This window comes from Fundulus heteroclitus, chromosome 10, assembly GCF_011125445.2.
Source record: "Fundulus heteroclitus isolate FHET01 chromosome 10, MU-UCD_Fhet_4.1, whole genome shotgun sequence".
Lineage (NCBI taxonomy): Eukaryota > Metazoa > Chordata > Actinopteri > Cyprinodontiformes > Fundulidae > Fundulus > Fundulus heteroclitus.
The window spans coordinates 23,020,792-23,048,213 of NC_046370.1; the positions used below are offsets into that span (position 1 = coordinate 23,020,792).

Here is a 27,422-nt window from a genome sequence, read left to right on the forward strand (position 1 = left end):
CACTTCAGCTGCTCTGTTTCAAGTTTCTATATCTTTGTAGGCAACAGAGCTTCATCTTCAGGAGTAATGAGGGCATTTCTCCAGTCTGTGTGAAGAAGATCGTTAAGACTCTGGATTTGGTGGACTTTAATTATCGAATGAGGATCCTGACTGAATGTGCAAGACCCTGGATACAAGGAGCTGGGATGAGCTTCCTCCGGCCCTCTGCCTTAGCGATAAGAAGAGGGGCTCCATCATCTGGGAGGAGCTCGGAGTAGAGCTGCTGCTCCTCAACGTGGAGGAGGTGGTTCAGGAGAAAAAAAAGCTTTATAAAGGATCCTGAAAAGACCCCTATTGTTCAGCTAATTAAACTTACATAAAATAAACTGCTTCTGTGTGAAAAAGCAAATAATCTTTATTTTTTTTTGCTCATTCTTGATGCACAGAAAGCCACCTGTGAGCAGACCCGTGAAGACAAAATGCCCAGTAAAAGTAGAACCGAGCACAGACGGATGGGAGTATGTACACAGCGAGGTTGTGACATTTATGTTATTATCCAGGAGGAGTTAGTTTGTTCCGCAGACCTGAGCTGTCGGCTTTTGCCGAGGCCGCCTGCTGGGAAAACCAACAGGACTCAGACGGGACAAGGACTCCCTAACTGCCTCTCAGGGTTTCATCGTCAGGATTGTTCTGGGACAGCTTCCTGTCACTTTTCTGTGAACAAGACCTGCACCAAACACACTTTGAATTGTTTTATTTCATTACCAAAGAAAACACAGTAATGCACGTTTTGGGAGGAAAGTGCTGATCTGGATTTAGTGATCTCCTTTCAGACAGGTAACTGAGAATAAATAATCCAGTGGAGCTCCAGCTGTTCTCTCAGGGGTCAAACCTTCGCAGCTTTGAGCTTCAAGACTTTCAGCAGCACCAGGAACGGCTTGAGTAAGAATTTTACCATGCGTTCTGGTTTTTCTCCTTCTCTTTGTCACTTTAAGGCAGAAAAGGGACCAGATGAGGGAAGCTGTAACCCATCACTCTTCTCCTGCAAACGCTGGATCTTAACATGCAGTTTAGAGCTTAAAGTTTCTGTCCACACAAAATGAAGAAAATAAAAAAACTTTCACACAAAACCTGAATTGCTTAAATGGACGTTGTGTTTTTTTTTTTTTTTTTGCTTGATGATAAACCCATTTTGGAATATTGTGGAACGTAGTCAGAAACCAGAGAAGAGTTTAGGATTATCTGCTCAGAGAACGAGCAGCGTCATGATGAAGAGTCTGTTTTGGGTCTCCATCTGGCTCTCTCTCTCTCTGCCTCTGGTTCAGTTGTAGCTGTATCCGGGCAGAGGCAGCTGCTGACCCTCCTTGGCCTCGAAGAAGGTGTAGGACAGCGTGATGGTGTCCACCCGAGCCATCCGCGGGTCGTCGTCGAACTCCGGGTCAATGTAGAAAAAGACAGGCATGTCAACCTCCTCGTGCGGATTGAGACGCTGCTCCTCGAAGCAGAAACACTGCAAACACAAACACAAGGCTCTGTTTTTTTTATTGAGTTATGTACCTTTGTTCCATTTCCAATTGATTTCGTAGACCTTAATGGGTTCAATTCTTACAAGGCAGACTGGGACTACTTTAGGCTGTTCTATCAACATGAACCTGAGTGAACAAGAACTCAGGGAGTTCCTCAAGGCTTCATTCTCGGGTCACTTCTATTCAGTATGTACAATGCTTTGCAAAAGCCCTCGCACATGTTGAACATTTTCACAATTTGTCACATTACACGAGGGTTGCGGAATAAGTTGTGGATAATCGATATCTTGATCTAATTAATTCTTCATTTTTTAAGCATTAAACAAGCAGTCACTAGTCGTAATTTTGACGTCTCTACAGTGTTGTCTTTTTTTCTGATAGCAGACCTGAGAGCTTAAAGAGAGTGATTTGTGCCAGAAAATCATATACAGTCCTCTGTTTTGATAAGACAAATGCAAAAGCATTGATCAGTGGAACTTTCCCTTTAAGCTTGACAGACAAGAAAAAAAAAGCTAGCCGTGTTATTGCTACTTTCTAACAATACATGTTAACGCTATGACAACGATGTTTGAGAGCAACTTAAAAAAGGTCAGCAAATTCTCCATCTCCATTACTTCTCCATCTAGTTGTAAAGCTATCAGAGGCTAATTAATGTCACTAATAATAACATAGTTAATGGTGGAGGCAGACGGAAGCTGACCGTATATATAAAAAAACAAAAAAAAACCCAGACCTACCCTGCTGTTGTAGTTGGTCACAAAAGAAGACATTATGCAAATTTACAAGGAAGACAGATATTGTACAGGGCAGCAGCTGGATATGTTTGCATGAGGCTGATCCTGGTTTACACTGTAAATATTCTGTTTTGTCTGCGCCAGATCCATGTTTGTTTTGAAGCACAATTTATTTTAGTTTAGGATGATTCTTTATTTGCAAGATTTATTTGCAAATTGACAGGAGAATAGTTCCACATTAAGGTTAAACAATTATAATAAAATAACTAAAGACTGAATCAAAAGGTACATACTAGGATATTAACACTTACGCTGTTATTTTGTCTACCACTTCGCCAAACAAGGAAGTGACACTTAAATGATATATTTCTCCAATTGAGGACTAAAGTGTCCCATACTTATTGCTTTTGTCTTAATTAAGAAAGCTAAAAGGGAATAGGGGTTTGTCATATTGTAATTAATCATACTTTTTTGCTCTTAACCAAAAATAACCCTGTGCCTTCAAAAAAATGGTATTGGGTAATTTTCTTAGGATTGGCATGGAGTTTTAAATGTTTGTATTGTGAAAACCCTCACTACAATGAGGTTTTTTATATTTTTTTTATTGAGTTACGTACTTTTGTTTCATTTCCAATTGATTTCAGACCAAAAAAGCCGACACTTAAATTATATATTTCTCCAATTGAGGACTAAAGTGTCCCATACTTATTGGTTTTGTCTTAATTAAGAAAGCTAAAACGGAAATTTGTCATATTGTAATTATTCATACTTTTTGCTCTTAACCAAAAATAACCCTGTGCCTTCAAAAAATGGTATTTGGTAATGGCATGGAGTTTTAAATGTTTGTATTGTGAAAACCCTCTTACATATTCACACTACAATGTGCTTTAGTGGAATCTTATTTGGCAAACCAACACAAAGTAGTGCATACTGCACTTGTAAAAAAGAAGGAAAATACTTCATGGCTTTCAACATTTATAAAGTGCGGCATTGTCCAAAAGCATTATATCCTCCGGGTCCGTACTTTGTCGAATCACTTTCCACCGCAGGAGCAGCAGCTAACAGAACCCAGTGAGATGTTGAAAGCTTGGGATATGGTTTTATAACCCAGCCCTGCTTTAAACTTCTTCACAGCTTTCTCCCCTGGCCTGTCTGCTGAGCTCCTTGGTTTTCATCAGGGCGTTTGATGAACCCCATGCGTGACAGGGTTAGATTACGCACAGGTGGACTTTGTTTACCTATTCGGTGACTTCTGAATTGCAATTGTTTGCACTTGATTTAATTCAGGAGTATCAGAAAAAACACTGCAGTGTGTGGTTCCAGCAGGACAAAATGTAAACCATATATGCATGTTACTAACATGTAGTATACATGTAGCTCAGTTTATGGATTTGGGGAGGAGTTCTATAAACGAAGCTATAGGTCCCCTCTGCTCTAATCCATCCATTGTCGCAGGGGGACTATCTCTGCATCCTCTGATTAATCTCCAGCTTTTGCTTTAATCAAAACCTCTTGGCCTCACCTGGATCTTGTTGAAGTACTGCCCGGCGTCAAAGGGCACCACGTTGTAGGTGGAGATGCCGATGATCGGCTTATCCGTGGGGTTCTTGGCTCTGTAGAAGGCCAGCGCCGTCTCGCCAGGCACCACCTGCAGAGCGAAAAAGGTTTAACCCGGAGAAGAACGCGGCTCGCTCTAAAAACAGGAACCACTTACGTAGATCTCCGTCTGCTGAGGTCTGAAGTTCCACTGGATGCTGGCGTGCGTGTCGGCGTTGAAGGTGACCTTGATGACGCGCTCCTTCACCGGCGTCATCGTCTCCACCTGATCCGTGTCGTGCCCGGCCACCGCCGTGCCACCCAGCCCCGTCGCCTGCGCGGCAAGCGTAGAGGTCAACGAAGGCCAACGCGACAGCCAGGCGCCCGTGTGTGTGTGTGTGTGTGTGTGTGTCTGACCTGGCAGTAGAGGCGGTACAGGGGTACGGAGGCGTAGGACAGTCCAATCATTCCCACGCCGGCAGCAGCGATGTACGTCAGCACTGTCTTGTTCCTGGTCCTCCACTCCTCCTCCTGACTCCTGGACTTCCTGCTGTGGCCCCGCGTCGCTAGGCGGGACGAAGGGCGCCGCCGCAGGAGGTGTTCAGCCTGGGAGCGCAGGATCCACTGAGAGCAGTAGCGATGCGCCCGGACGCACCCCGACAACGGAGGCGAGAGGGACAGACGCAGCAGAAGAGGCAGCGGCATCGCACCAAAGGAGCCCGCCTGCAGGACAAACGGAGCATCATGAACGCGGCAGAAAGCAAGTCTTCGTTCAGGATCAAAGTCCCGATCGAGGTCTCACTTTATTCCAAATGAAATCTCTATAAATAAAAAGGAATAAAAATGTGCCAATCGGGTTAACGGGTCTCTCTAATTTACCCTTAGAGGTGAAGCATGCTGTGCGTATCCCCTGTGATGGACAAACCCACCTCTCGCTGCCCAATCGCTGCTCGTCATAGGCGCCATTAATCAGAGACAATAATCGGGATTTGTTAAAAGCAGTTCTGTTTGACCCACTTCAAAGATTAACCATTAACTACTTTTCAGCATAAACACCATTTCAAGTCTAACGCAGAAAGTTGGACTTTATCTGAAATTATCATTTTGATGCCTTTTACAAGTTTTACACGATCACTGTTGCAGTTTAATGTTTTTCACCCTCCAAATTAAGCTTAGAGTGAATTTACACTGTTTCCACAATTTCACATCTACAATTTGTTATTTCCGTTTGATCTCAGCGAGTGTTTCTCCCACTGCTATGAAACAGTTATCTGTCAGAGGAAAATGTGTAGGTTCCACAAAGCTTTTGATTAATGTCTCTAGTCTGAACACATATCTGATCTGAGGTCGGTGCTTGTGCGCCCTACTAAATCATCAGACGTATAAGCAGAACTCAATGCAAAAAAAAACTCACAAGTTAAACGAAATCCTGAGCTCAGTTTCATGTACTTCCCTAATCGTATAAAAATATAATTACCTGGTAAGAGCAGCTCTGTAGTAAACAGACGGTTACCAAACATTCAGCTGTGCAACACACAAATAGCTCCTACCCGTAGGAAGAAAGATTCCGCACGCAGAGTTCCGCCCGACTCGCTCATCACTGCCCCCTGCAGGACTGTTCTTGATTTCAATGAAAAAAGTTTCAAGACGAAAATGAATTATCATTTATTCATTTATTATTAACTGAACATCCTGCGCTGCACACCAAATGGGTAATTAATACAGAACTGGTATATATATATATATATATATATATATATATATATATATATGGTATATATATATATATATATATATATATATATATATATATATATATATATATATATATATATATATATATATATATATACCAGTGCATCTTTAATTAAACAAAATACACAGAAAAGGAAGAAATACAATCAAGCAAACTGAAAGATAATTCATTAGGACAAGAGTAAGTTTATAAAAATAAAGACAAAATATACCACTTAAATGCATATTAAATTAAGTAGTAGATTAAAAAGAGAACAATTTATAATATTACAGAAACAGAGGAAGACAGACAGACAGACAGAAAGAAAGCAAGAAAGAAAGAACAAACGAACGAACGAACGAAAGAAAGAAAGAACGAAAGAAAGAAAGAAAGAAAGAAAGATGTCAAAACGAGATATAGCGAACACACATAAAAAATTCAAATCTGTTTATTTCATGAACAAATGATAAACAAACAAGTATTGTAGGATGGATAATATTAAATATCATCCATCCATCAATCCATCTTCTTACTCGCTTATCCTTCATGGGGTCGCGAAACGTACTACATAAATAAATCATAAATACATATGATTTGATAGATTTTGTTTTATAAGCCTAAAAGACTATGGATGGAAACCAGCCAGTTGCCACATCTAGTGCCGTGATTCCTTTATTTGGGAGGTTAATGTTTCTTGACATAGTCTGTGATTTATATATCTATAAATTAACTCAAACATGATAATAAATAGACAAGTCCAATAGTTTATTTATTTATTTTACTTTCTATTCTTTTATTCGTTTTTGTAATTTGGAGTTGAGTCTGTAATAAATCTATCTATGTATAAAAAAGCAAATGCCCAAATAAACGAACTACACTATAAATACATAAAAATACTCTTGAAGCAAGATGTTAATGGATTCATACTGAAGGTGGGCCATCATCTGGAAATTAAATGCTTTGGTCTTCGTTTTTACTAACTACCTTTTACACAGTGATATGTTGATGAAACTTTGAAATATGCTACATATGTCTGAGGGATTCTGTTTATTTTTTTAAGGGTTTCAGCTCAAATCACTGCAGGTGTAAAAGGTAATGCGTGTTAATCTACTTATTTATTATGCCTGAAGGCAAAGGAGAAGATTCTCAGGGGTTACCAGCGGTCTCAAAGCAAGCAGGGAGGACGTACGGAGGCCGGTAGCGCCCATACCGTGCGCCAGTAGCAGTGATGGAGGGGGTGACGGTGGGCCAGGTGTTCGATGCTGAGTGTATCCTCAGCAAGCGGCAGAGGAAGGTAAGAACCGGACGTCGGCGCGAGCCGGCGGTTCTCCGTTTGTTCTGGTTCCGGTTCTTGTTCTGACCGTGTGTGTCTCTCCAGGGAAAGTTCGAGTATCTGGTGAAGTGGAGAGGCTGGTCTTCCAAGTGAGTAGCTGATGCTAGCTGCTAGCCGCTAACACAAAGACGCCGTTTACACTTCCGGCCAGATTTGGTACCGGCCGAACCAGAACCAGCTGCTGACTGCTCGGACTTAAGGAGGCCGTGTAAACAGTGTCCCGGGCCGGTACCAGCCGAACCCGGGTCAGCTGCTAACTGCTAACTCACAGAGGCGGCTCAAGCTGCGGGCCGGACCCCGCGGTACCTCCCGAACCAAGTACCAGCTGGACCCGGTTAGACCAGTGCCAGCTGCAGGCTCGGTTGGACCCAGTGTTTTTTAGTAAACGGAACCGTGCGGGTTTATTTCGGTCCGAGGCAGAAAACGCAAAAGCGAAAACAAAACAAAAACACGATCGAATCAGCGACAGACTCCACGAACAGGAGGATAAACCTGTTTACAGAACCGAACCTGTTTACAGAACCGGACCAGGAAGAACAACCCGGTTGGATGTTAGTTTTGACCCAGTGACCAGTCGGGCTGTGCTCTTTTTCTTTGGTTGTTTTTGTCTGTTTTGGTGTTAAAAAGTTTCACCCTTCTGAGTGTTTTTCTTCCTGGGTCTCTGGATCAGTTTGGGTCATTGGATCTTGTGTTTTTATCGAACATTTATCTGATTGTTGTGCTAACGCCCTTTTTAGATTTTAAATCATAATCCCAGCCAGAGGTTTTTTTTTAAATTTCATGTGGAAACTTCTAGATCAGGGGTCACCAACCTTTTTGAAACTGAGAGCTACTTCATACCCTGGACTGTGTCATAGGAAGGGCTACCGGGACTGATCTTTGAACTACTAGTCAGAGATAATCTTATATAATAAACATATTTTTATGCTTTTTTCCCCCCTTTTTGTGGATAATGTTATTTAAACGCAAGACTAACATTTTAGATGCAGCTCAATGTAGGGTTGTGCTATTAAAACAGGCTTGAGGGCACCACATGTGGTTCTTGGGGGGGCTACCTGGTGCCCCCCCACCCCCCAAAGGAACATATGTAGTGCCCTCAAGCCTGTTAAAAAAATAAAAATAATAGCACAACTCTTCAGTGAGCTGCACTTAAAATGCTATTTTATTCAGTTTCTCGTCTTTTTTAATTATACTTGTATTTACATAGATTCATAAATGACAAAAAGCGTTAAAAACATATTTTACATAAAGTTAAGGTGGGCTCTGACTCTTCCAGTTTAAAGGTCAGTACCGCCAGCCCTTCGTACGGCGCGGTACCGACGAAATAGCTCTGAGTTTCTAAAAGTTGGTGATCCATACACTGAACCAAAACAGGTTCTATACAAAAGTAAAGAAACCAGCGTTTCTGTGCCATAAAAACTCTTCAGATATAGACTGAAAGTTAACTATCGAGTCCTCTGCCACATGGAGGGGTTTATTATGGCCTTAAAACCAGCATGGTGTTTTGTTTTATGAATTCTTGCTGTATGAATTTGATTATTCTATATAGATACATTTAAGAGCTCAAACCCTTTTGCTGTAATTTCAGGTTTTGGAAAAATGAAAAAAAATAAAATAAAAATAAAACCTTTACTGCAAAACAACAACAAAATAGATCCCACTCAGCCGAGAGCTCCCAAAAAATGTCCAGATTGACTCGCTGTTCGATTCTGACTGGAGTATGGACCTTGATATAAGGAGCGACGACTAATCTTAGTTTGACTTCCCTAAATCAAACCACTCTTTACGTTTTAAGCTGTTTATGAAAGAAGATGCGACGTAAATAGCAGAACCTTGTGCTGGCCAGGCGTACTGATTTGACAGGAAGCTGTAAGTCTTATAGCGCAGCAGAAAAATCGATAAAAATACTAACCTTTGATTTAACGACTACTCGTAGAGACCAGGGCTGGGCGACATGGACCAAAAATGCAGATTGACGATTTATTTGTTTTTCTTCTTCATAAAATTATTATTATTATTATTATTATTATTATTATTAAAAATGTATCTGAATCAAAGCTTCATCCCAAATGTCTCCCAGGCACAGTTTCAACAAACGGCTGCAGACAAATATGAGAAACTGAAAAATAAGCTACAGGAATGCAAAAGTATAGTTCTAATGCAACATAGGCTATTTCATTATAAACAATTTAGTTTATAACTTATTCTGCTGGAACGGATGGCGGCGCGTCGTTTCTGTTTTTCCTTCTGGGGGAAACGTTGCGGGTATTTGGGGGTTTTGTGAACACCGGCTGTACTCCGTCTTTTTACCAGAACTTACGGCGCGTCGTTCCTCATCAACACGTGGCCTTGATTTGTTTTTTTACGGGGTTTTTCCCCAACGCTGTGAACGGAAAACGGCCACGGATTTCCTGCGCTGTACTATCTGTTCATGAAGCATCTGCAGAGACTGAAGCTGATTTCTGGTGTGTGTGTGTTTTTTTTTTTTCTTAAGGCACAACAGCTGGGAGCCCGAGGAAAACATTTTGGACCCGAGGCTGCTGGCAGCTTTTCATAAGAGGTGAGAGTTTTACGGCATCCATCTGGTTTTTATCTGACGTGTAAAGATGTTTCTTGTTTTTCCTGAAAAACGTTTCCAATAAAAACCCACCAAGCCAAGAATAACTAATTAACCACGGATGGTATTCTGAGTTTGAGGCCGACTCCTTCCTCACGTTTGATGCTCTTTCCAGTTTTAGTCCATCCGCTTTCTGTTTAAGGACAATCTACTCCGAAACCCCTTTTATGGTTTATCAGTTAGAACATGAAATATCTCGTCTTCTGGTGTGTTCAATTGAATATAAGTTGAAAATAATTTGCAGTTCATCGTATTTTTATTTACGTTTTACACAACATCCCAAATTAGTTGGAATTTTGGCTGTAAAATGAAATGACGGGGATACACGACGTACATCGGCTTTATTAATCCGTGTTTGTAATTTTTGAACAACGGTACAACGGTACCGGTTCCGTAAGTGAAACCGGGCCGCTGTAAATAACTGATTTAGTTGCTGTTTTCTACCAAACATGGCTGAGTCCTCTTCACTACCAGCTGATCGCTCGTGGCTCTCAGGAAAGAGCCAAACGTTTTAAATAATTTGTAATGGAGTGAGTTTGGAGGTGCTGATCACCATCTTTGCCCCCTGATGTGTTCCAGAGAACAAGAGCGAGAGCTTCTGTTTCAGAAGAAAGGCAAACGGCCCAGAGGACGACCCCGGAAGATCCTGGTAAAAATCAAAGCACACTAGCCCCCCCCCCCCCCCTCTTCCCCCCCGCGGTCTCCTCCCTCTCCATCCGCCCTCATCACTCTTCTCTCGCCCCCAGCCTCCACCTGCTGCCACCAAGGACAGCGGCTCATCCTCCTCCTCCTCCTCCTCGGGCCTCTCGTCCGAGCCCTCCTCTTCCTCCGAGGAGGACGAAGAGCACGTCAAGAAAGCCAAGCCGAGTCCTCGTGTGCACCCCGTCCCCCAGAAGAGGCCGCAGATCCTGCTGGCCAAGCCCGATCCTCCCCGCAAGAAGAAGCGCGGGAGAAAGCCGCTGCACCCGGACCTGAAGGCTCTGCGGCAGGCGAAGAGTCTCCCCCCGCCCCCGCCTCCGCGCCACCACCAACCAATCAGGTCGTCCCGAGATGACCTGAGGCCCGGCGTGAAGAAGCCCCTGCAGCCGGCCAGCTTCACCTACCCTGGGCTGAGCCGGAGCTCCAGAGAGGAGGGGAGCTCCTCCTTCTCTCAGAGCTCCGGCTCCAAGCCCGCGTCCCTCGGCTGCATCTGGACCGACCGCTCGCTCTCCGCCTCCTCCTCCTCCTCCCACAGCAAAGGCGGCCCGTCGCAGAAGCCCTCCGAGCTCCGCCGCTCCTTCTCGGAAACGGGAAGCGGCGGCGGCAGCAGAGCGGACGCCTTCAAGGCTTCCCTGAAACCCGGCGGGGCCTCGGCGCCTCCCGGCCTGCACGGCAGCTTCGGAGGACACGCCGTCGCCGCGCAGCGCCCCCCGCTGGCCCACAGGAGGCAGGAGGGCGGCCAGACGGGCCTGCTTCAACACAAACAGCAGAACTCCAGCTTCTCCAAACAGTCGCCGTCGCCCACGCCCCGGGAGCGAGCCAGCCAGGCGGCGAACCTACGAGCGCTCAACCTGCAGAGCGTCAGCAAGCTGCCGCCCGGCGCCGTCCTCCAGGGGGGCCCGCGCAGCGGCAAAGGAGCCGCGGCCGGCGGCGGCCAGCGCTCCGGGCCGCCGCCGGGCAGCGCCAGCGAGCCGGGCCGGAGCAGGGCGCAGCCCGCGGCGGGGAGCAGGCCGGAGGAGCGCAAGCACGGGCCGAGCTCTCAGGGCCGCAGCCTGAACGAGCTCAGCACCGGGGAGTCGGACAGCAGCAGCAGCGAGTCGGAACGCGACGCCTCGCCGTTCCCCGACGACAGCCGGCCGAGCGGCGGCGGCCGCGGCGCCGAGTCGGACACAGAGACGGACTGGAGGCCGGCGCGCAGCCTCATGGAGCACGTCTTTGTAACCGACGTCACGGCCAACTTCATCACAGTGACGGTGAAGGAGTCTCCCACCAGCGTGGGGTTCTTCAGCTCCCGGAACCACTGAGGAAGGTCCCAGGACTGCCGCTTCAGCTCGGGCGCCTCTCTGGCGTTGGAGCTCTGCAGCGATGAAGGGACCCTCACACCGTTTGTTTCCAGTCAGACTCCGACTCAGCTTAACGGAGCAGCTCACGAAGGTTTCTTTGGTGTTCTTGGGTTTTCTGTCTGCTCTCTGATACGTTGTGTTGCTGACAGCAGCTCTTGGTGACAGAAACACCTACAGAGGCTTTCATCACGAGGTTGCATTGGAGAATTGAAAACAAGGTGTCTAAACGACGCTTGGGGTTTCTTCAGTTCACGGTCCGGTTCATAATCTGTTTTCCTCACCTTTTGTCTCCAGGCCTCATACAGAGCCTGAAACACACCGCGGTTCTGTTGACCCGTTGCCCCCCCCCCCCCAGCGGTCGCTACCAGGCGTCAGGATCAGTCTGTGGTGTCTTTTTGCCTTAAGTTATGTTATCAGCCTTGAGGATGGGTGAATAAAAGGAGTAATGTTTTCATGCTTAATACACTATATTGCCAAAAGTATTCACTACCCTATGGAAACTGTACTGTGTACAGTTTGACGGGGGGAGGGAGGGGGATTCGGACATCTCCATGCTCCTAATTTCGTGGGAACAGTTTGGGCCCTTCCTCTTCCAACGTGTGCTGTGCACCAGAGCACGAAAGCGAGGTCCATAAAGACGAGGAGGATTCGTCTTTATGGACGTGCCGTTGTCGGATTCGGTTCAAAAAGCCAGGACCTCGTTATTTCAGTTTTTTCTCGTTAACGGTGCAGCCGTGGCAGCAGCTTTTCAACATTAGGAATGTGAGGCTTCGCCGGCTACAATAACATCTGTGTGGGTCTAGGTCAGTTCCTTTCTACCCGTGTCTGTTTTTATTGTGATATTTATTCCTAAGTTGTCCCAGACGTGCTCAAATCTGCCATTGGATCCGTTTTGACCTGAAATGGTGCGCGGGGTGGCAGGGGCGACGTGACCAGCAGCCCATCTCTTAGCGTTTCAGTGGCTCTGAGTGAGGCTGGGTTCATCAGAGCCGTTCTGACTTCTGCTTATTACTAGGCTTTGTGGTTCTGCTCGCTTTGGGCCTGTCCCTGCTTTCAGTTCATTTTCCCAGCTATTATTTTGGCACTAATACAATTTAAAACTAGAGAAAGTCAGATAATCTATGGATTTTATCCCCCCCACCCATAATGTACTTTTTAAACAGATTCTGTTCATCAGTGACAGAAACCATTTGGCTCCATGCAAGCTGAAAATCCTTCGTAAAAAAACGAGCTGTCGATGAAGCCGGATCAGCTTATTTCTTTTTAAAAGAAAAAAGAGAATGGAAACTCACGCCAAAGAGGAGAACAGTGGCCCTTCTAACTTTCAGTGTTCGAGCGGACTCTCCTACACAGCTTATAGGAGAAGCTACCTGTCTGAAAGTGATCATCGTAGTTCAAGACTCGCGTCTTCTGCTGGATTTGGACCCAGAACCTATCGGGAGGGTCTGTGTCCAATGCAACCTCAGCCGTCTTTATAAGGTTTCAACGTTGACGGCTCCTCTGCAGGTCCTCAGGTCTCAGCTGGACTCTCACTGCCACTTCTCACCTTTTTCCTGACGATGTCTTCAAACCTTCCTGCTCCTGTCGGCTCCATGCTTTCCCCCCACCGGACCTCACGTTTCTGTGTCTGAACTCTTCCTCAGAACTCCCGTCGGTTCTCCGTGTTATTGTGTTTCTGGACCAAAGGTGTATTGAATGTGAACTGTTTTTTGTTCTGACCGGTATCGTGGACGGTTATCTCCCACACTAAGCACAGTACAGATGTAAGCTAACGTCCCAGTATCACATTTACCCGTTTTCTACCATTTATAATGCATCATTGCAGTGTCATTTTGAATTGTGTTATTTATATTTGTAAATATTATTATTTTTTTCCCCCTTTATATCTGATATGGATTTGGTGCTCGTGTCGGCCGGTTCGCTTCAGCTTCTTGTAGGCTGTGTTGCCTCTGTGCAGTCTGAAGGATTTTGGAAATAAAGCTCAAACAGCGGCGCGCTTGTTGTGTAGTTCCTGTCCCCGCCAGCAGGTGTCTCTGTTCGCACACCGCCAGGATTCATCCTCGGAGACCAGAGATGGGAACAGCCAGCAGACCAGGTGGAATAAAAATACTGTAAGGACTACAAAAAGGCTCGCACTTATATAAAATATAAAATCATACCTCAGTCAAGTTTCAAATTATTAAAATAGGCCTACATAAGATAAAAGGTATTTATTTTCAATCATTTAAATGTGGAAAGAAAAATCAACGAGCTTGTGAAATTGACATGTTTAATTTTAGAGCAGCAATCTTCGGGTGACTTGAAGATGGTAGGATCAAACAGATTAACATCTGGATCATAGTGAAATTCTTGGAACAAAATTCACCGGGTAGAGAGATTTTAGCAAAGACTCTGGCTTGCAGGTAGCCACAGCTTCAAAGGAACACAAATGCATCTGTTTGTTGATTTATGACCTCTGTGTGGCCGAGGTCGCACTGAGAGGACACTATGAAAGGATATTTATTCGTCTCTGGGTTAAAACTAAATCCACATAAATACATAAATCTACATTCAACCTAAAACGTGGTAATACCAATACTCGCCACTGGGTGGCGACATAAAACAAAGGGGAGCAATCAGAACGGGGCTCAAAGCAGTGCTTGGTCACATATTCTCCCTGAACGCATTTAAATTATGTTCTCTTTGACATTGCCCCCACCCCCCAAACTAAACTGCTGCTGTTGGTTCTGAGTCCATGAAGAAGTTTGGCTGTTACTTATTCTCTTGTGAAACTCTTAGCTAAATAGAAACACCGTAAACAGTTTCAATGAAACTTGGTTTGAGATTTATCCATTTTTGTTTGGAAAATTGCTGTTGGTAAAAACTAAAGTTGGATCAGTGTAATTTGATTTCAAGAAGCACGATTTCATCTTCTCTGGTGTCCCTATTTAATCCAGTATATTAAAATGGCATATAATGGCAAGTTACGTCATATACTTATAAGAGATCTGATTGTTCATTATATTCTCAACAGAGCTCTTCACTCTCACATTGCAGGTTTAATGATGATTCATTAAGTTTCCACAAGTGTAATGGGAGGCAGAATTTTTTTTATTATTAGGCATCTTTTCTGGAGAACCAGCTTCTGGATTTTGTCTCTTTGGTAGATATCCCATTAACTTGTAGCTACTATTGTATGGGCTTAAAATGTTCCTTTTGATTATTATTTAAAAGATAGTGGGTATTGAAGGTTAGTGGTTAAAGTAGGGGGCTTGAATCCTTGGAAGGCTATAAGTTTCCCAGTCTGAAACCCACATGACTGCCACTCTGGATCTATAAGCCAGACCTTAGCCCAGAATGCTTCCCGATATTCTGCAGAACTTTCCAAGCTGACTGGGCGAAGCGACACCTAGTGCCCGCCTACCAAAGTTTGGTTTAGACAATCACAGTATCCAATGGAAATGTCATGAGCATCTGACGCCACAAGAGACCACAACTAGTTACGCTGGTCAAGGCGCTTCTTGATTTTCTTTCAAAGAAGAAATTGTAGATTCGGACTAAATAGATCCGACACCAGCAGCTACGTCTGCATTCTCCTGCGCTGCCGTGTTTATTTTGGTTTAGCTGTGGACTCGGCAGCTCCTTTTCTTTTTTTTTTTTTTTTTTTTTTTAAACCATAATACTGCAACATAATTGGCCCGGACAGTTAAGACGGGAAAAGAACAAGATGGATTCTCACGCGTATGTGAATGCACTAATACTGCGAGAATTCTGGGTTAAATGCAAAAGACAAATTTCATTGGAATGTACAAAGTTGCAATGACAAATTATTTTTGATAAAGCTTACAGTTAGAGTGCCTTTGGTTATCCTGAGCCATTTTGTAGTTATGGGGCTAAATGGGGGTAATCTGCTGGGGGACATACTGACCTCTTTTGCTCATTCTGCAGCTTTCTCCTACTACTCTCCAATGATGTACTTATTAGTGATGTTAACATTATGTTCTCCCTCTGTTTTTCTGCAGAGAGGCTGCACTCTGAGCTGTTTTTCTGTGTTTAGCTATGGCACCTTCGTGGAAAGGGCTCTCCACTGATCTATTTCTCCTGTAAAGTGCCTTAAGATGGCTTTTGATCTAAACTGATGCAGCATAAATAAACCTAATGGATTACGTTCCTGCCAAACATCAGAGGGGACTTTTACAAACTAATTGTTCCAGTTTATTTCCAGCCCAGAAGCTAGATCCCACATTGATCTGGTAAAAATATGATCCTCGTTTGGATATGAGGACATTAATGGATGGAGCAGACTTCAGTAAAGGAGCAAGCCAGACTGAAACTGACTCGGTGCATCGATGAGTTGACAGACAGAACCGAGGACAGAGCAACATTAAGCCTGAACGAACACTGCACATGGAAGGTCATGTACGTTGGAGACAGACGCTGTCGTCCCACGAAGCTGCTGCGGATTTATGGTCGGAGCTGAGCAGGGAGGTGGAAATTTCCTGAAAGTAAGTTCGAGTGTAGAGGAGGGGAAGAAGCGGGCCCTCACAGTTTGCTGGAGCGGGGTAAACAGTGAGAACTCTGTAGAGCAGTGTGTGACCTGCCCTGACCCAGGACCTGCAGTTCTAGTGAAACATACATTCTAAAGGGCTCAGTCTGGCCACCTCTGTCGCCCCCTGCTGGTTGTCTAATGATCTTTGTGGAACTTAGAAGAAGCAAAGTTTCAGATAAATATAGCAATAGTCTTTTTTTTCAATCAACTCTACAGTTTACCTTAGAATTAGCGCCACCTGCTGGTTTCTAAATACTTTCCCATTAGTGTTGGACCATAAAAGTGGATAAGATTCCTTTTTTCTATAACTTGTGGTTTAATGAAATGTCACCATTTAGTCTGCCACCGGTTTATGCTGATTTGATTCAATATTAAAAAAAAAGGTATGGCGAGTTACGAAATGTACATTTTTAAATTTCTCTTATTCAATGTCTGCCACTAATTGAAGCTAAAGTCACAGATGTAACGGATCCAGGAAGGGAAACCTAGAATTCCCACATCATAGCTTCACCTTGGGGATCCCAGTGAGTCTTCAGACCGGCACAGATATACGCTTCTGGGTCTGCACAAAGAAAAGAAAAGAAAAAAAACGAGACATCTTGATTTAATGAATCAGGAGAACGCCTTTCAGTGCAGAGGAGCAGCACTTCTACGGCCAAAATATTTATGAATCCCTTTCCAATAAGTAGTTTTGGGCGGTCCTAGACTCAGGATTGTGGTCAAATTCACCTTGGATTTAGAATCAGATACGCAGACTCTGGCTTGCAGGTAGCCGCTGTTATAATGGGGAATGTGGGTGAACGTGTACTCAGGATCGCCCCCAACCATTTCCAGAGGAATTTGGTCCAAATTTTGGTCCAAATCAAAACAAGTGCTATTTGATCAACAAAAACAATGCGTTGTCCAGGATGATGTCAACTTGGGGTCAACAAATAGGCACAAACCAACGCTTTGACCCCTTGTGTGAACTTGCACTGCTTGACCCACACCAAGATTGAAAGGGAGAGCCAGAAGTTTTCCTCAGAGCCCTGATGATCCAACTTTTTTTTTTTTTTTGCGGTACTAGTGGCCTTTATTTGACATTAAGCGGACAGAAAATGGGCTTAAGAGAGAGGGGGAGGAAGACATGTGGCAAAAGTCCACAGGCCGGGATTCAAACCCAAGACGGCTACTCTGTGGACTGAGGCCTCGGATCGCGGGTTGCGGGCTCTATCCGTGCCCTACTCCAGTTTCTAGTCAGGAACAGAACTGGAGGCTTTAAAGGGAAACCCAGAGGCTGCGAAAACACTAAAAGGGAAATGGCACTGAGTCTGAAATATTAAAATGAGCCCGAAAGATGGTTAAACTGTATCAGCCGCACCTGCCAATAGCAGGCAGAACTAAAGAAAGCGTTAACGAAGACCAGATGAGAGCCTCAAACACGATGTCCTAGCCCCACAGCCTCCCCAGCTCCAGGTTTGTCTGAGAGCACTAGCTCACTTTGTCTGCAGCCCATGGCATGAGCTCCAAAAATGGGTCGGAAAAATAAAACCAAGTGGACTTCAGTTCCGTGGTTGAAGACATGTCGCTCTTCATCTGAAGAGTTTAACGAGTCTTAACGAGCGCCATTGTTAAGAGAGCTTAATCTGCATGTGAAGTATAACAGCACACTCATGCAGCTATCAGGACTGGAACTTCTCCTGCGCTTGCTTTGAAATGATAAAGCCCTTCGGATGAAGAGCAAAACATTTTCAATCACGGAACTGAAGTCCAGTTTTTTTAAATAATTTTTTCACCCTTTTTTTTTTCTTTTTGCCATGTCCTGGTTGACTGAGACTCTTCACCAGCAGATTCTATCAGCTCTTACGTAGGGATTCAGCTCTTCACAGCAACTTATTTTTTTTTTCAATTTAGCTTCATTCTGTCGTAGATTATCTCAAGGAGAACATCAACATAAAAAAACAAATATGATTTTTCTTCGTCGCAAATATATCTCTGTCTTTGGGTTTCCTTTTCTTCAGTTTATTCCACAGTCTGATGCGACCGGAGCTATGAGTGACATCTAGAGTGACCGAAGAAACCTTCAACATGACACCTCCCTGAACCTCATATTTTCATTCCTTAATCAGACAAATGTCTCCAATCTTCCTTGAATTGAAGATCCAGCGAATTCACTTGGAATACGACAGAACAGTCAAGGTACATAGGCCGCTCTTGAATTGAATGATGTGTTGGTGTTTAAGATCAGTGTTCTTTAAATGTTTTAAGATATTTTTAAACGTGAGGAACATGGACTTTTTTTTAATCATCTATCTACAAAAGGTATCTGATATATTTATGGAAGAATGAACCTGTCAGGATGCAGCTTTTCTCACTGCATCCTGGTTCAGTTCTGGCACCCTCCGCCTCCCATAGAGCCTCTCACCGCACCTCTCCGCTGATCATCTACACCTGTCATGCCCAATCAGATCCGAACCTCATTCCACCTGCCAACCTCTCTATAAAAGCTTACCTCAGTCTGCCATTCCCCGCCCAATTGTCTGCAGTTGTCCCCTGACAATGTTCTCACGTTGTCCTTGCCTTGCCTTGCCTTGCCTTGCCTTGCCTTGCCCTGCCTCCCATCTTGTCTGCCTGCCTGCTCCCTGCACCTGCCAAGCCTCTGCTCCCTTCGTCTGCCAGCCTCAGCTCCGCCGTCCATCTCCACCATCCCTCTGCTGCAGCCTGGTACAGTCTTCTGGCTCTCCATTCCACTATTCAACGATTCAATAAACTCTTTAAACATGGCTTTTGTGTGTGGCTGAATTCGGGTTCAAAACTTCACAAACCTTGACAGAACCTACAATATTTTCTTAACATAAGTTCCTTTTTTCAAGTGTAAATTTTGTGACTTTTTTCAAGCAGTAGTGCCTCCTTTATATTTAAAGACGCAGCGCCAAAATTAGTCGCTCTCGGATGCACCTCAGAACAGGAGTAAAAGAGGGGGATGTGGAGGTAAATCAAGAAGGAATCTAGACCAAAGCATTAAGTTCCACTTTATGCAGGCCATACCTGAATGATTTCAATGTTAAAAGGAAGAACTGCAAAGCATGGTTTGCCCCTTTAAAGTTGCCAAAAAAGCAAAGCGGAGCTGCATCAAACGGCTGCGTTTTAAGCAAAAGCTGCAGCGTGGGTGAGACGATTGGTCAGGTTGGCAGTTTTAAACCCCGCAGACGAGGACGAGCATCAAAGCACGTCATGGCCTCGACCTGAATGCCTACAGAGATAAGAGCCTGGCTCCGTACTCCACATGTATTGCTTTCTAACAGGAGGAATTCAAAGCAGGAGTAGTAAACACTGGATTACCGCGTTTAGAAATGTTTCCATTCAACATAAACACAGCTTGCCTAAATGTGTTCTGTTTTTCACAAAACTCTATAATAATACACATAATTTTTTTTTTTTCTCCAAAACTGAACATTTAAGTAAAAAAACGGATGATGCAAAAATGTTATGTCTACACCGGCACCATAATGTTTCCATCACAAAAACGGAGTCTTTACATTTCATTTGTCTGTCTGTCATAATGTCTTAATGACTACTGTTGCAAAGTAGTGCTAAACATATAAATCTAAAGCGTATAAACAGCAGCTGCCCTACACCAACCGTAGAAATACAGGAAAAGGCGTAGGCGGTTGAATAATTTTTACCATAAAAATGTTAATCGCTATCACTGCTGTGATCCAAATGGAATTTACTGACAGCTACTGCGTTTGCTTTGAACAAAACAGCAACAATGAAAAGGTAAATCAGCACGGCTCTTCTGACCACTTTATTCAGCGTCTTAGTATTAGTAGTGTCGCTGAACATCCCTTCATCTGGACATAAGACGAAGGTGAAATTCTTCTTCATCATGCAGATAACCATCCTTAGATTCTTAACTATAACAGCTCGTTAACAGATTGATGAACGTTCATTTAGATGCATGTCGGTATGTGTGAATGAATGATGCTGCCAGTGTAGGATTCACTAAGCTTTTGAAATGAACGACTTCTTGTCTCTCCATCTCGGTCCATGTCGGTTACCTTTAGACTTTTGCCTCCAGCCAGAACGATGTTCTCATCTTTAACACGTTTTAAAATCATGAGCATCAAGGTTTGAAGGGATGGTAGGTTGCTTTAAGATCTCTGGGTGATATCGTACCACAACGGCACATGGTCTAAACTCCTCTGACAGAGCTGGCAGAGCAACAGGTTGACTTCTGTGCCAGAAGAGCAGAGATAAAGTGAGAAGGCAGACGCGGAGACACAGAACCAGTACCAAGCAGGAGCCCGGTTGCGGTGGAAACATGTTTGCGCCACTTTTAGAACTGGGATGAACTTTCATTCACGTTGTCATTCTTTGAAATTCCAGCAAAGATTAGTTTGGTTTGCCTTTGCGTACCTGCTCTTTGGAGACCGGAACATCACTTTGTTCCGGTGGTTCCGCTCTCTGACTCCAGAAAGAGAAACCAACACCACGCCCAGTTTTTACAGTGGAAAAACCGAACCGCCATCTTGTCTCGTCTAAGATACTGTTTCGTTCTGGTCTATTATTAAGGCTGTTTTGTTGTCAGGACCTGGTGGACCTCAGAGGTCTTCTCAGATTGAGTTCTCCTCTCTGCACTGTTCCACACCTTCCCTTAGATTCAAGATGGGTATTTAAAACTACAAAGTATGAGGAAAAACCTTGATGTTACTGAAACAGAGAGTCCTGAATAAATACCTTTGATGAAATTAGATCTTAAGTTATCTTAGGCATCCTAGCTGATGATATTCTGAAAGTTCCTTCTCAATTTCCTTAAGGTGTTTCTTTACGCCTACATTTAGCTTCTTTGCTTACTTAATCATCAATATATAATATTGAGATTATTTATTAGTGATTACTATAACTAATAAATTACAAATTGATTATTTTAGGGACTTGATCCAATGTAATAATTCAGTGTTTTCGCTCTGAAAAATAAATATATATTCTAAATGTCTTCCTCTCATTCCTTTCTATCAGCTGAGAAATAAGAGCTCCGTGATTAAGTAGGATAATCTGAATTGCAGAATTGTTTGCTGATAGATTTTGAGACTGATAAGAATACTTTTTTGTTGTTGCTCATGAGATTTGTTTACACATAAATGCAAGCAGCTGCTGCATTAATGATGCAGCCATTATATTTCTTCACATTTTGGAGCCCCTTGATTCCTTTGTTAGCTTTAGGGAGACTTCATCACTTTCCACTAGAGCAGAGAGGGGAAAAATAAGGCTGTTAATTGTGGTGATATGTTGAAGGAATTAAATGTGAGATTTCTTTTTACTCGTTTCTTTCACCCTGTGAGGAGCTTGCGACTTGTTCAGGGTGCATTTCGCCTCTCAACCTATGACCGCTGGAGATAGGCTCCAGCAATATTGCATAGACAAGTGGGCAAGATGATGGATGGATAAATGATTATCACACCTTGATTTGTGTTTTTCTGAGGTTGCTTTTATTGGAGTAAGCAGCTCTAGGTGGGAAATCCTGATAGTAACTCCCTCCCAGCCGTTCTTATGGGGGATCCTTGGGTGTTCCCAGGCGAGCAGGAAATTACAATGTCTCCAGAGCGTTCTGGGTTCACAGCAGGGTCTCCTTACAAGAACATGTGCCTTGCAAACCTTTAAAGGGAGGTTACCTGGATCATCTTGATCCTGGGATCATGTGGAGACAGCTTCCCCCGGAAAATAGAGCTCCTCCCTTTTGCTCTAATTCAGAGCCTGGCCACCCAACAGCTGAAGGCCCGTAACTCCCCATCACCAGTTGGATCAGATATGTTGCAGTAGATCAGAGCTTCACCTTTAGGCCGAGCTGCTTCTTCGCCATGGCAGATCAGATTATCCTGACGCCATTCAGGAACAGGACGCCAGGAGGCTGGAACTCCTTCGCTTGAGGCCTCACCTCACTTCAACCCGGAGAGAGCACCGTCACTTTCTCCAGAAGTTTTCGTTTTCGATCCCAACATAAACCGAATTTCCCAAAGAAGTTGTTCAGTAAACAAGTGTTTTGCGCAATGATCATACAATACTGTAAAAAAAAAAGTATTTTTTTGTGACTCATGTCAGAGAGTGGAACTCAGATATTATGTAGAACCATAACACTCAGAGTGAAATATTTGAAGGCTTTTATTAATTGTACTTTTGATGATTATGGCTTACGGATATTTTAAAACCCAACAGCCTATGACTAAACATGAAGCCTTAACACGATGGTTCAAACGTTCCTTTTCTGCTGAATAACAATTAGGGTGACTTTACAGTAAATGTTGCACTGGAATAGTAAGTGTGGCAACAATTCACTGAAAAAGTCTGGGAATCTGATCCTGGAAAACTCTGGAAATGGTGTGCTAAAAAAAAAGAAGAAGCCTAGATTCTCTCTGTGAACTTGCAGGCTCAGAAATTTCACCCTAGATATATAATATAAAATGTTATTAATTTAAAAAAAGTGTTTATTTTTTTCTCTCTCTCAATGCTTCAGTCTTTTTTTTAAGGTGTCAAAGTCCCAATTGGCTGCAGGCTACCTCTGGTGGGCACGAAGCACGCCAGCCGCAGTGTGATCTGCATGCGTGCGTGAGAGGGTACGAGCCACCACTATTGGAAGTGACTGAGCAGAAAGATCCCCAGAAGTAAAACTGGTTGGGTAGAACACTCTGCACAGCCAGAATGAAGTCTAATGTTTCCCCTTCTTCACGTTACTACAACTCCCTTAGATGGTCTGACCCACATCAGCAGCGCAGCATTCCCTGGGTCAGAATCGGCCAGCTTTAAGTTTAAAAGTCTGTCACAGGTAGACGCCCGAATTGGTCAAAGCGTATCAACGTTTTGAAATCCAAATCAACTTTTCGTTGCCAATGTCAGAATAAATAATTTTAAGAAAATTTTATTTATTTTTTTGTATAAAACATTAAGTATAGGCAAAAAATAGCATATTTTAAGATCCCTCTTCTTCACTGATAAATGTCTTCACAAATATATGTTCATCAAAGCTTTTCCACTTAAAACAGACAACATTTTAACCAATATTTATAAAAACTTTATTGTACAATTTAAATGACAGAAAAATAACATTTTTTTGTATAAAAGGTAATGGTGGAATAGTGTAAACATTTCATGTCTGTCCTTGAAAGTGTCAATTTTGCCACTTCTAGCGTAAAAAAAAGTGGATTAGAATTGATTTCATAGCAACCACAGATCCAGAATCAGATCTGATCTTATCAATGTAGTTATATACATTTTATTCCAATACTGATACATATGAATTCGGTCATTTTGAACATAAGTTGGAGCCCTATAATGTGGACCCGGTTGCGGTAAGAATCTAATCCTGAAACAGTCAGAATAACCTTGGATGCTCATGTGACTCAGAGGTTTGAGTATCCTGGAAACTGGAGGTTTTTTTTTTTTGTAAATGAATGAAGAATGGCAGAACGTCAGAACAATAAACAGAACATCTAGCCTGATGCTAGATTGTTTCTGATCATCCTCTGATCCCACAGTGCAGGAACAGATCGATTTCAACCCATTTTCGCTCATATGCGTAGAATCAAATCCAGAGTTCACTTCAGCATCCAGCATCCAACACTGGGAATCCATTCCAAGTCTCAACCTGAACTTTTTCTTTTTTGCACCAAATGATCGACCTGTAAACTGAAGTTTAATTCAGATTTATAAATAAAATACAGCCACGTGATTTGTATTAATCCAGAAGAGCTTTGAGTATAAATCATTTATAAAGTTTATTCCTGAAATAACACGATGAACATCTGCTGCAACAAGATGAAAATGATTCTCCTCGGAGATTTGGGGGCAGTTCGCGGAGCAAGCGTTCAGCTCCCTGCAGCTGTCAGTGCAGAACCGAACCGAACCGAGCCGGTCCTCAGTTGGGACAGGAGCATTTGCACTCGGAGATGACCGGGTACTGGATGTGGATCCAGGAGCATCTCTGCGGAAGCCTTTTCTGCTGGCAGTGCCATCTCAGGAGGGTTAAATGAGTCGTTCTGGCCGCTTTGCACACCATCCCCTCCGGAATCGAACAGGACCGCTTGCTGTAGCAGCTGCCCGCCTTCAGGTAACGCGGCCAGAACCGCCAGCCCAGCTCGGTCCACGCGTAAACGACCGGACAATGCGTGTAGGCCCACAGCATCCTGCGCAGCTTCCGGTTCACCTTCTGCGTCTTTCCGAACAGCGCCTCCAGCTCCATGGTTCGGATCTCTTTGGGCATCGGCCCGGAGAACTTTAGGCACTGGTCCGGCTCGTCCTCGTAAAGGTCCTCCGGTGGGGACACGGACATGAAGTCCGGGTTGAAGTGACTGCCCAGGAGGCTCCTGAGCTCCGTCCCGTTCAGGTCTTTCTCCTTTGGGTCCAGCAGCGGGTCCGGTTCCTCCTTCAGGACCTCAAGGGGCATAGAGTCACTCGGGATAGGCCGGATGAAGTGGTTCAGATGTTGGCACATCCCGTCCTGGATCCAGAGAACCACAGAGAGAAACAGCAGGAGCCAGCCGGAGGGATCCATCCCACCTGTCCGGTTCGGACCGCCACCGATCCCCCAACAGAGCTCCGGGTCTTCTCCACAGAACGATATGCAAGAAGGGCCAAACGAAACTTCAGACAGAACCAGGTCCACTCCGCGCCGCCAGAGTCCGGGATCAGCTCCGCGCCGGACTGCGCTGCAGGTTCCGCTCAGACATCTCCTCAGCCTTCATGGTGGCTGCAGCCCCCGGTCCTCCTGGAGCCGAACTGGCTCTGGCGCCGCTGCGCGCACGTACCCAACAGGAGCTGATGTCATCCGAACCGAGCCACACCTCCGCGCACTTTACGCTCGGTGTCCTTTTTGGGAATCAGGGAAGGAGAAGGTTGCCTAGAGCGGGTTGACAACTGGGAGATAATGTAACATTCAGAATAGGTTCGGGTTCGGGGTTTGAATGGAAAACGCGAACGCGTGAAAAAGTCTCTCAGGTGTAAATTGTTCCAGCGTTAAACTGGTCCTGACCTGAATGTTAATGGAAATAAAATCACCCGTAAATCTGACGATGTATGTTGGGGCCACGTGTAGACTGCTTGACCTGACAGATTACCAATGATCCAGTTCTGCATTAAACTGTCAGCTTTTGGCATGTTTCATTCTGGACCAAGACAACTTCTAATGAGGCTCTGATCGCTGTACCACGAGACTGATTTCCCATCAACCCTAGAAACATCTTCAGTTGGACCGAGTCAGCCAGAAGAAAAACTTAACTTACACTAACACATTTTCTCTGGACAGGTTTTTAAATGGACCAATTGTTTACATGTTAAGGAAAACCTTTATAACCCTTTTTTAAAGTGAATTATCACATTAAAATAGTCTAATGCTAATGTAGTTTCCTTCATACACACTGTAACTGCATACAGACGTTAAATGTAAGCTTTTACTTCACTTTTCTTCTTCTGAACAAGACATAAAGCTCCTTCCCTTTCCTTTCCTCTGTCTTGGTGTTTTTTATATCTATACTGAGACTTGAGGGCAAAGTCACAACTGATTCTGATTCTTCTGAGAATCGGGATGAGTTTAGTTAGAAATGGGCCCTCCAAAAGAAATTCTCCTTGGGGCCTCGACCAGGGCCGGCTTATCCATAAGGGCCAGTGGGTCAGGGCCCGGAGGCACCAACCAATAGGGGTGGGGGGGGGGGGGGGGGGGGGGGCACCACATGACACATGCTTTAAAAATATATTTTTCATAAATTGTTATATTATTTATAATAATAAATGATAAATAAATCAAGATTAGGCTACATGATCTATCACTCCCCCTCCCCAATCTGTCATAGTTGAGCTGGTCCAAAAGTACGTGCAAATCTATCGTCTTTTTTAACGCTACAGAAAATTAATCCATTACAGAAATCCCCTTGATTATGTCTGATGTTTTTGACCGGAGGACAGCACGGGTAAGGGGGGGCTTTGATGTATAGTGCCCAGGGGCGCCACATTGTCTTAATACGGGCCTGGCCTCGACCAACCTGGGGCCGTCTCTGGAGTGGGTTTGTTTTTCATATCTGATAGTTTTAATAATGAAGCAACAACTGAAATGCTTGAAGGTTAAAAACAAATTATACCTTAAAGTAAAATCAATGGTCGGGATGACAATGTTAACTTTTTTTTTTTTTTGCTACCCTAATCTAACTGGCTTGCAGGAGAAGGCTTTAGTGTTTCCAAAACAATCCCCCAATTTTGTTTTGCTCAAAAACTTAAGGTTTCCCAGCTATTTTAACATACATGTGGAGATTTAAAAGGTCTCCTAAACACGGCAGAGAGAAAAACATTACACAAAACATATACTGGCTCAAACTGCCCATGTCCGATATCACTCTAAACTTTTTAGTTTAGAGTGATAACACCATATCCGGTGACACAATTTCCGTGCATAATCGGGTTTATGATTTAGCTTTACGCATTGCCTTGTGCATTGTTGATGTAATGCTGTGCACAATGGTACATTTAGATGGCACAAGGGTACTTTTCTGCATTTTTCGAACTATAAGGCACACTTAAAACCCTGCAATTTTCTCAAAAATGAATAGTGCGTCTTATAACTGGGTGCACCTTATATATATGATTACTGTATTTGTTGTGCTTCTGACTGATTTTATGTGGTTCAATGCCCTCAAAAATATGTTAAAATGTGCAAGTATGACTTTGGTTAGCAACAAAGCTGCTCCACTCAGTGAATATTTGGAGCAATACGGTACACTGTATTGTAATGTCTATAAGACTGCCTGACTGTAAAACTGTCAAAACTAGAAGTGCAGTCATGGAAGGCAGCCCGCACCAGTGTACGCGCTAGCAACAATAAACCAAGAAAGTTAATTCAATGTAAAAGTTACGTTTATTTTGACCTTAGGAATTAGACTGAATTCCATTTCATGAGGGGAAAAACACATTTGGCACAGTTTTGCTACATTTGGCTAAACTGTGCAAAAAAAAAACAATAACAAAAAATCAACACAGCTCTGCCTGTCACACTGCCCACTGGAACCTTTGTAGAACAAATATGCTTCAACTGATTCACTCTATCATGAGGGACTATACAATCTGATGCTTTTCCTGTGTTTTCAAAAGGGTTTTCATAGTGTTTTGTAATATTTATTTGAAAATAAATGTGGGTGACTTTATTACTGTGGAGCTATACTCGATTAATATCAGCTATGGAATTGTAGGTGGAAATTGCTCCTAAAACCCCTTAGAGCAATGACAGTTTTGATCGTCTAATTTCTTAAAAATGACTGCTCACTTCTCACTTTATCAGCTTGCAAAAAAATATTATGGACAGATCACAGTATTCTGTTGAACTGTTGAAGGAATTCTCACCCTTTAAAACAGCGTTCACAGTGAAAGCAAGACT

The 27,422-nt window shown here is 43.7% G+C and overlaps 3 protein-coding genes across 3 annotated transcripts; 1 reads left to right on the top strand and 2 right to left on the bottom strand.

Annotated features, from left to right (window-relative positions):
• Positions 1 to 716: 716 nt before the first annotated feature.
• On the bottom strand, positions 717 to 5,363 carry LOC105937663 (cytochrome c oxidase assembly protein COX11, mitochondrial). Its single transcript, XM_012879105.3, has 5 exons — positions 5,253 to 5,363; positions 4,193 to 4,498; positions 3,954 to 4,109; positions 3,762 to 3,887; positions 717 to 1,489 (listed from the first exon to the last, which is right to left on the bottom strand). The coding sequence occupies exons 2-5, from the start codon at positions 4,478 to 4,480 to the stop codon at positions 1,301 to 1,303; spliced, it is 759 nt and encodes a 252-aa protein (XP_012734559.1). The 5' UTR covers positions 4,481 to 4,498; positions 5,253 to 5,363; the 3' UTR covers positions 717 to 1,300.
• A 1,298-nt stretch (positions 5,364 to 6,661) lies between these two features.
• On the top strand, positions 6,662 to 13,495 carry LOC105937668 (chromobox protein homolog 2). The gene is made up of 5 exons (XM_012879113.3): positions 6,662 to 6,804; positions 6,889 to 6,932; positions 9,338 to 9,403; positions 10,040 to 10,109; positions 10,207 to 13,495. Exons 1-5 carry the CDS (start codon positions 6,739 to 6,741, stop codon positions 11,461 to 11,463), a joined length of 1,503 nt encoding a protein of 500 aa, XP_012734567.2. The 5' UTR covers positions 6,662 to 6,738; the 3' UTR covers positions 11,464 to 13,495.
• Positions 13,496 to 23,437: 9,942 nt separating this feature from the next.
• On the bottom strand, positions 23,438 to 24,916 carry nog3 (noggin 3). Its single transcript, XM_021324782.2, has one exon. It carries the CDS (start codon positions 24,555 to 24,557, stop codon positions 23,922 to 23,924), a length of 636 nt encoding a protein of 211 aa, XP_021180457.2. The 5' UTR covers positions 24,558 to 24,916; the 3' UTR covers positions 23,438 to 23,921.
• Positions 24,917 to 27,422: the final 2,506 nt, after the last annotated feature.

Excerpts from the sequence above, each read along its gene's own strand:
- LOC105937663 (XM_012879105.3), bottom strand. The coding sequence starts at position 4,480 with ATGCCGCTGCCTCTTCTGCTGCGTCTGTCCCTCTCGCCTCCGTTGTCG. Across the intron at positions 4,110-4,192 it reads TGTACCGCCTCTACTGCCAG|GCGACGGGGCTGGGTGGCAC; the intron begins GTCAGACACACA and ends CTTGCCGCGCAG. Across the intron at positions 3,888-3,953 it reads CTCAGCAGACGGAGATCTAC|GTGGTGCCTGGCGAGACGGC; the intron begins GTAAGTGGTTCC and ends TTCGCTCTGCAG.
- LOC105937668 (XM_012879113.3), top strand. The coding sequence starts at position 6,739 with ATGGAGGGGGTGACGGTGGGCCAGGTGTTCGATGCTGAGTGTATCCTC. Across the intron at positions 6,805-6,888 it reads TCAGCAAGCGGCAGAGGAAG|GGAAAGTTCGAGTATCTGGT; the intron begins GTAAGAACCGGA and ends GTGTCTCTCCAG. Across the intron at positions 9,404-10,039 it reads CTGGCAGCTTTTCATAAGAG|AGAACAAGAGCGAGAGCTTC; the intron begins GTGAGAGTTTTA and ends GATGTGTTCCAG.
- nog3 (XM_021324782.2), bottom strand. The coding sequence starts at position 24,557 with ATGGATCCCTCCGGCTGGCTCCTGCTGTTTCTCTCTGTGGTTCTCTGG.